We start from the raw sequence: 9474 nt of genomic DNA, 5'->3' as shown, positions 1-9474 counted from the left end.
CCAACACTTCATCGGCACAACATTTCCGCATTATTTTTGCTGCCAAGATCTGTGTAGCAAACCACACAGATTCATCTGATATAAAGCTAATGGCATAGCCTCACTACTTCTTCACCAACCTGAATTCACTCTTCATTTGATCCACAAGATTTTTCTCCTGTGACTTTTCCACACAAGCGTCTATGGGGTTTCAGCCCTGATAAGGTAGCGTTGTGATTCTGTGGACCATCATCTCGTCAATTGTGATGGGCCCACCCAGCCAGAGGTACCCATCATGAACCAACACCAACAATTGATGCACACAGATGGTATTAATAATTTCATGGCTAAAATGTGGGACATATAACATGTTGAGCAACCCTGCACACTCAATACTTTCCACCCACTTCATTGGTTCAAGCCTTGTGATGCCCACCTCCTCATAGTAGACTGATTTCAAGAATTTATTCAGTTCTAACTGCGAAATTTCACATGATTTTCCAAATCCCAATCCTCCATATTTAGAAATGGTACCCAGGCCAACAAGTCACCCTCAATAGGTACTTCCTTCAGTAGCAATGGCGTGAATGCCTTGAATTTCAACGAGTCAAGGTCCTTAGTTACTTTGGTAGTTGATTTCCTAAGGGGTATATATGGTGGCAGTTGAGAAATTTGCTCGATGTCTTCTATGTTGATATTTTCAATCCCCATAGTCATCTCTTCTTCATCAAGGTCCTGGGGTTCCATAAGCTGCTTGTTTTTATCCATATGACCCTTCTGTCTGACCTCAATTGGGAACTTGCGTAGCGATTTCCGAATCGGGGCTTGTTGTGGTTTTTTCAGCTTTTTCTCTCCTACCACGGAGGCAGTAGGTTTTGGCCTAAGCAACTTGGGTGTAGTGGTAGGGACTGGTGGTGTTACAGTCATATTGTCAAGGCTCTCCCAGAAGAGTTTCTTCTGCCACCCAGAAAAATCTCCCTCAAACCCAAGCCCCTCCTACGAAAATTCCCGCTCTACCTCTTGCTAATCTCGTTCAGACATACAAAAACCTTCTATACTCAAAATTTTGTGTAAAATTTGAAGACAATCTCTCTGGAAGCAAAGTGTCTGAATGTGGATCAGGATGTTGTATTTATAGCCCTTTTGAATTCAAAGCCATCGATTCCTTCCATATCGCCCTCATTAATTCTCTTTTGGCGGCAAATTTCCAAATATATGCTTCTTAAATGCTTTTCTCCCTCTCCCTTCAATAGAAAAATAGTGATCCAATCATCTAAAGTGCTTCCAACAACACTTTTTGGCCAGGCCGCGCGAGACCCACCTTGCTAGTGCAACTCCTTCATCACAACCCCAATCTGTGCCTGCCTTATAACCATCACATAGCCCAATCTCTTCACCAAACGTTTCTCGTGACATAGTAGTTTATAGTGCCGCAATTCCTTCCAACACCCTGAAGTACTAAGACTGCCTTGCATCCATGTAGTCATCGCGCAGGGGTGGGATCGCCCCTGTACAACTTCAACCAACTCCCATTGATTCTTCCTGGAAATAACTCCCCATTCAGCTTTGTGAGCTGAACTGCACCTCCATCCATAATTTCCTTGACAATATATGTTCCTAGCCAATGCATATGAAGCTTTCTTGGGAAATTAGTAAACTTGCTATCATACAGTAGCACTAAATCTCCATTTTTAAAGGTGTGTTGCTTAATGTTGCGATCATGCCACCCCTTTTCTCTAGCCTTCTGCACCTCCTGACGAAAACCTGCCAAGAATTGATCTTCTTCTAACTCAAGTATGTGTGCGACGTGGTCTTCCATTATATCTCGATCTTCCATCTCTGTGACTGCAAAAATCCTCAAATTGGGCATTATGTATTCCATTGGCATCACTGATTCTTGTCCATAAACCAATCGAAATGGTGTTTGTCTAGTCAACTTCTTACATGTAGTTCTATATGCCCAAAGAACAACTATTATGCACACATCCCAATCATTCCTATTGACATTACAAATCTTTGTCAAAACATTCTCCATGATCTTATTGAAAGCTTCCACTATTCCATTTACTTGAGGATGGCATGGTTTGCTTTTTTGATGATACATTTGGAATTCTTTGAGCAAAGCAACAATCATTTTGTTCAGAAAATGCGAACCCCTATCACTCATCAAAATATTAGGACAACCAAACCTAGATAGAATGTACTCAAATATAAAACTTGTAGTTGTAGCTGCGCTGCAATCCTTCACAAGCTGCACCTTAGCCCACCTGGTCAAGTATTCTGTCACCGTGATGATGTAGCCTGCTCCTATCTTCTTTCCTTGTGGCTGAGTAGGTCCCACAAAATTTGCTGCCCATTTGTTGAATGCTTGTCATAAGACTTGTGGGTCCAAATGCAATTCATCCCTTCGTGACAGATTCCCGATCCTTTGACAGACATCGCATGCCATACAATACTCCTTTGAATCTTTGTGCATAGTTGGCCACCATAATCTAGCTCGTAGGATCTTCTGCGTAGTTTCTTTTCCAGCATAATGTCCTCCAACAACTCCTCCATGTGCTTCGGTGAGGATACTTTGTCTTTCATAATCCAACACATACCTGCGCAAAACTTCATCCATCCCCATTTTGTACAAGTGCCCTGCAATGACGGAGAAATCTGTAGCCTTGACCACCAATTCCTTGTTCTTCTGCGTCATATATCCTTCAGAAGCTACACCCGTAGAGTGGATTTGGATTAAATCCGCAAAATGTTCATCAACAATGCGCACAACAAAGAGCTGCGTGTCAAGCAATCCTTCATCAAGACTTGTAGGTTCTTCTCCATTCACAATCCACAAAAGGTGATCGCGTCCAATATTTAATCTTCCTAGATTCACAATTACTTCAAAGTCATACTCCTGAAATAGAAGTAACCACCTACAAATTTTCCCTCCCAACACAGGCTTGTTAGCCAGGTACTTTAAATCTAAATGATCTGTATACATTTTGAAGTGCACAGACAACAGATAATTCCTGAACTTTTGGAGCACAAAGACCATCACCAACCCTTCACGCTTCGTGGTTGAATAATTCTTCTCGGCCTTACAATTTTCTGCTCGTAAATTCAATCAGATGGTCGATATCTCCTGTGCTTGGTTGGGTTAAAACTTCTCCTAATGCTATCCATGACGCATCCACATGTACATGAAATTATTTCTTCCAATCGAGGAACATTAGAATAGGTGTTGTAACCATCTTTTCCTTCAAAACATCTAATATTTTATGGCAATCATCCTCCCAGAAAATGTCACATCTTTCTTCAATAATTTCTCCATGGGCGCAGTGATCTGCACGTATGCCTTAATGAACTTTATATAGTATCCTGTATGGCCCAATTTTGCTTGCAACTATTTTACATTCTTTGGGGGATGCAAAGAGATAATCACCAAAATTTTAGCAGGGTCCACCATCAACCCTTGCTTACAAACAACGTGGCCCAAAAGTATTCCATATGGTACGCAAAATATACACTTCTTTAGATTTAGGGAGATCTGATACTTCCTACAAGTATCCAACATTAGGTGAAGACTTGAAACATGATTTTTAACTAACCTGAACACCATCCAATCATCAAAGTAGACCTCCAAAAACTTGTGAATAAATTCCTTAAAGGCTGCAACTACCACCCTAGAAAAGATCGCAGGGGCATTCTTAAGTCCAAAGGGCATAACTGTATATTGAAAAGAGCCCCATTCTATGGCAAAGGTAGTCTTACTTCGATCTTCTAGTGCGATCTTGATTTGGTGATATCCTGAGAATCCATCTGTAAAAGAGTATTCTTCTTGACCACCAATGTTCTCCAAGACTTCATCTCTGAACGACACAGGGAATGAATCATGTACAAAAGCATATTCAACTTTCGTAGATCTACACAGATCCTGATTTCACCCTTTGTCTTCTTCTCTTGAACTATCATAGGACTAACCTAGTTTGATTCTTCTACAGACTCAATAATTCCTGTTGCAAGCATCTTATCTAGCTCTTCGCACACCTTTTCTTTGTATTTAGGATTCAATCGGTTTGGGCGCGGCTTTACCAGTTTCACATCTAGCTTCAGATTGATCTTCATAACACCAAGATCACGTACTCTCCCCTTTAGATCAGAGAACTTTCTGTTGGGAAAAATACTGAGAGAGGGGGGGGGGGGGTGAATCAATATTTTCAAATCAATAAGTTTTTACATTTCATATTTAGATTTCTATATGCGACTTTATTGAAAGGAACCTACGTGTGTACACGACTATTCTTAAGAAGATTAACGTATATCCAGTGAACTTATAATTCAGTTAATTCATTATATGTTTGTCTTTAGCCAATGCATAAAAAATTTATTAAACATTAGATAAATAGTAACCATGTGCTGTAATAAATAAACCATCACACATAAGCAACACACATGAACACCAATATTTAAGGTGGAAACCCAATGCTGGAGAAAATAAACTGCTACTGTCGTCTCTGTCTTCTTTTTATTATAAAAAAGTTGTTTTACAATCTTGTACTGGTTCAAACTCATACTAGTACGCAGGCACCCACCTGCAGAAGTCTACAACCTTCACTCGTTCTCTAGATTCTACTAGAAGGGAGCTACAACCCCCTGGTTCTTGTACTGGTATAAACTTGTACCAATATGAAAGCACCAACCTGCAGAAGGCTACTACCTTCACTCGTTCTCCATCTGCTACTGGAAGGGAGCTCCAACCCCCTGATTTTATCACCACCTACTACTGCCAGGAAGCTTCGACTTCCTCAATGAAGGCTCCAACCCTCAACATCCTCCATGGATCACATTTCATCAAATTTTCAGACTGGATCCTCCTGATTCAACGCATCATATCTTGTAGGCCACGTTTCATCAAATTTTCATACTGGACCCATTATCAACACTTAAGCTCAATATCAAAAATAAAACTGTAACTCATCATTGTAACACTGTCATTTATCTCTGACACATCTGAATCAATCAATCACTGAAACCCAATCATATATCTCTTACATAACTAAAACCCAATCATATATTTCTGAATCAACCAATCATTGAAACTTCTGACACAATTGAATCAAACAATCACTAAAATCTTTGACACAACCGAATTACCCAATCATCAATTTCTGATATAATTGAATCAACCATTCACTCAAAACCCAATAAACTGACACTCAATCAAAATTCAACCAATCAACTGGAACAATCAGATCACTATAACCAGTACACAGAATTGAACTCAGAACACTGCATCAACAACCAGAACCAATTGCAACCTCAAAAATCATATGTCATAATGTATACGTCACTTCAATAAGGACAACCTGCGTGTATACACTACTTTCTGTAACCCAACATGCATATACCTCTAAAGATATTGAATCATAAATCTTCTGAATAAAAAATTGTACCAACCAAAGACATTATGAAGATCTACTGTCACATTACAGAGTTCTAAATAGATAGCAGCAAAGATCACCCTTCTTACTCAATCAATCTGTCAGCCAGACTCAATCTCCCTATACAATCAATTTAACTTTAGATCTAATGAAGACATAATTGACAAACAACAGTAAAAAAACAACACTGATTAGATAGATTAGTCATTTCTGAACAACAAGCCCTTCCTCTACATATGCTACTTGTAAGTGCTGAATTCGCATGTATATGTGCCTTCACCGATGCGAACCAATGTATGGATATGTAAATAATAACTTATAACTTCACAACTTTTCAAGATTTCATATATACCCATATCATATTATTTAAAGGATAGAACATGCGTTAGCTCTCAGATCTAGCCTATCCATTATCAGATCATACAGTGATAAGTCATTTCATGTCTCATGATCCTGATCCAACATTGTATCCAAGGGTGCACAAGATGTTTCAGATCTATATCATAACCATAGTCCTTACAACACAAAATATACTTCAGATAGAAGTATTCCTGAAAAACTCTTTCACTTGCACATCTAGCCTTTTATTTTCTCCTCCTTATATACTTAGAGCCTTTGTCAATACCATGCACCAAAACAACACTTAGAACCTATGGTATTCTTAGATGAGATCAAGTAACCGTTATTCTATTATTATGGGCTAATACCATTATATGGACCCTTGGTATTCTTTAACCTTAATTTCCATCCCATACACACTTTTCCTTCTGTAAAAATGTGTGCATACGTATACGCACCTTTTATTTTGTGTACCTGTGTGTATACGCAACTTGTACTAGGTTAATTAGCGTATACAACTTAAAACATTCTCTTTCTTGAATTTCTTGATTCTGCTCTATAATCCTTTGTCTTGTCATCTTGTGCCATTACTATGTTACCTCTGAATTGACCTGTTACAATGTGAGTTGCCATCACTTTATCATTTATGAACTGATTCCTCTGAACTACCTTGCATTTTGTCACATCTGTAAACACAACTACCATGCATACTGTCACATCCTGTTTATACATTTATCAAGTAGTCCATTCATCAAATAGGTTGTCATCAAGGACAAATCATTAGGTAGGTTTCCATCAAGGACAACACCTAATTCATAATGCCAACAATTTCCCGTATCAAGCTTCTGATTCTGATCCGTAAACCTTTGACCCATTATTCTGCTCCATCATTCTGTCACCTCTGATATGACCTGTAGTGATCAGGTGCATGTCCTAAGTGTCGTAAAAATGCTCAAGATTCAAAGTTATCAGAACTGGTTCGAAGCTGAACGACCGGAAAGTGCTCGTCCTCACGATTCCGGTGCCACAAACGGTTCGGAAAACGGTCGCCATATGAAGAAGATATGATCAAAAGAATATTTTGTCCAGTGCATTAGAAAATTGGAATTTTTTTAAAAAAATTAAAAAAAGAATATTCCGAGGAATATTCCCTCTGTAGCAGCCAATCAAAACCCGCCACGTGGCAGGCCCGGAGGGCACCACGTGGCCCTGTATGACGTCATCAAAATTCGTGGGCGGATGTATTAAAATTTTGATTGGTCGGGTGGGGGATCGAACCCCCGACCTATGTCCTATCAGCCAAGCGCCTCACCATTAAGCCACAGGAGCGGGACGTGACAGAGAGGGCAGCGAAATTATATTTAAATGTTAAATTGGTTAAGGCGGGAAAACTAAGGGGGCCAGCCCCTAAGGGCCAGCCCCCATACCCATATGACCGTGACAACAGAACCGTGGGCTATCCACTAACCGCCAGCCAAAACAGTCGGGCACGCACTCCGAGGCAAACATTTAATATAACAGCAGTTAGACTGGCGGATTTTTTGGCGGACCCGCCATAATTGGCGGAGTTAACTGGACTCCAACTAAAGTTAGCTGGAGTTCTTTTAGGTCAAACTGGCAGTCAGGAGTAAATGGTCATAACTTTGGCCCAGAAAGTCGGTTTTGGACGAATTTGTTTTTGATTTTGGATAATTTCGACCTTCTAAAGCCATTGGTGCAGGTCTTACAACCATCAGAGGTCATTTTCATACGTTTTGGAGCCGTGAAAGTTCTAGGAGCCACTAGGGGCCAGTATTGGGAAGACTGTACAGGGTTGCAGGTATCCATTGGAGGTGATCCAATAGTCAATCCTGAAGGATTCATGTGTTCTGAATCCATTTCTACCATCTATTTCTCCTGTAGATGCTTCTATTCAGTTGTATTTTCAATTTGAGCATTTAATAAAAACAAGGACAAGCCCATTTGGAGGCTTTGGACCCAGCAGACGTAGCCCTGGAGGGGGTGAACTGCTTTATCAACTTCTTGTGCATATGTGGTTGGTTTATTTTGCAGAACAAATTCGTTTTTATGTATAAACAGTAAAAGGAAATAATTCTGCTATGCTTAAATGGGTTGTAATCAGCTGAAAAACTCATGTGTTTCATTTCTGCAAGACATGGGAAGCTTTTAAATATGTTTATTTCTGAATTGAATACCTTGCAAACGAATTTCAAGTAGTTTCATATTCAGATCATGTAGATTCATCTAGTTACCATATACTTGTTCTGTTACAAGTAAGTTGCCATCAAGGACAACACATGCATCCTAATGCCAACAATCTCCCCCTTTGGACTTGATGGCAACCACTTGGTGTTTGGTCACCACAACCTGTAAATAACATCAAGACAAGCACCAAGATTTTCAAAACATCAAGCTACTCTCCCCCTTTGAAATCAAGGGAAAAAGGATTACTGACCAATGTTAAATGAAGGCTTCCACATTTGAACTACTGAATATGAACACTGATCAAGCTCCCCCTAGGCACATGATGAATTCTCTGATCAAACTCCCCCTGAGCACATGCCGTAATATCCGATCATGCTTCCTTTGGCACCTGTTGAAATCTATGATGGATGAAAATGAAGTACATGACTTTATGAATTAACTGAGTATGACCTTCCTATCACCAATGACTCATACATACATCAATCACCCAACTAAGTGGGGATACATATTTGTCACAACCACCCAACCAAGTGGGATTACATATTTGACATGATCTCTAAAGTCCATACATGACTGAATATGAAAATTATTACATCATAGGTATTACATGACCTTTACATCAAATGATATACATGACATTTATAACAAAGACCAAAGACCTGAACAAGATCATGATAATTATCAGCAACTATAATACACCATATATGATCTGCACCATAAACATTTGTCAACAACATAGGGAGTAACAACCTGTATATGTCCATCATCAATTTGCAAGATAAGACAATGTAACTTTAATATCATCAACCCGTGACTAAGTATGCCGCATATAGATATCAACTCATCCTCTTGATCTTATCAAGATCAACTTGCTCTGTTTCCTTAGTAGAAAAATCCTTAACATAACCTTCCATGAATTAACTAAGCATATGTAATACAAAATCATTCACATCATATCATATGTATGTGGAAACACCATAGTCATCATCCATGACCATAACGTCATCATTGTAGCAAGAACTGCATAATCTTTACACAAGAACCCTCAATATATCAACCATGTATCATCACTAGGGAGTTTTCCCACATCAGATAAACATCAACCATGATAATCAACATATGTGAGTATCAAACCTATCATCATAAACTAAGAAGTCATCATCATTATGTGACTATGTAAGCCATGTCTCCAAATAGCCATGCCTTCATGAAACCTGCAATAACACCATTCTCTTGGCCAATTTTATTCATACAAGAGGATCTTTTATACCAACATCACAACTTAAGTAATCATCCATGTATTCAGCATAGCGATAGAAATATGTATCTAGCTTCTCATCAATGTGAAAGGGAAACCATGAGTTCACAGTCATTTTGTCAAACTTTCTTAATACCATCAAGTGCAACAATCCTCAACCATGTGAGAGCCAAGAAGTATAGGAATCCTCATCCATAATTGCACCATATGAAATTTATGCATCTTTGAAGGCATGATGGCAGCAACATAACAGAAATGAGTGACACT

General features: G+C 39.1%; 1 protein-coding gene across 1 annotated transcript; it reads right to left on the bottom strand.

Moving 5' to 3' along the window:
• Window positions 1-1462: 1462 nt before the first annotated feature.
• LOC149234829 (uncharacterized) lies at window positions 1463-1849 on the bottom strand. The gene has a single exon (XM_089368389.1). It carries the CDS (start codon window positions 1847-1849, stop codon window positions 1463-1465), a length of 387 nt encoding a protein of 128 aa, XP_089224515.1.
• Between the last annotated feature and the right edge of the window lie 7625 nt (window positions 1850-9474).

The sequence above is a fragment of the Pinus tabuliformis genome, chromosome 8 (assembly GCF_031772625.1).
Source record: "Pinus tabuliformis cultivar Carrire ecotype Pingquan chromosome 8, CPIR1, whole genome shotgun sequence".
Lineage (NCBI taxonomy): Eukaryota > Viridiplantae > Streptophyta > Pinopsida > Pinales > Pinaceae > Pinus > Pinus tabuliformis.
This window is presented reverse-complemented; position numbering and strand designations above follow the sequence as displayed.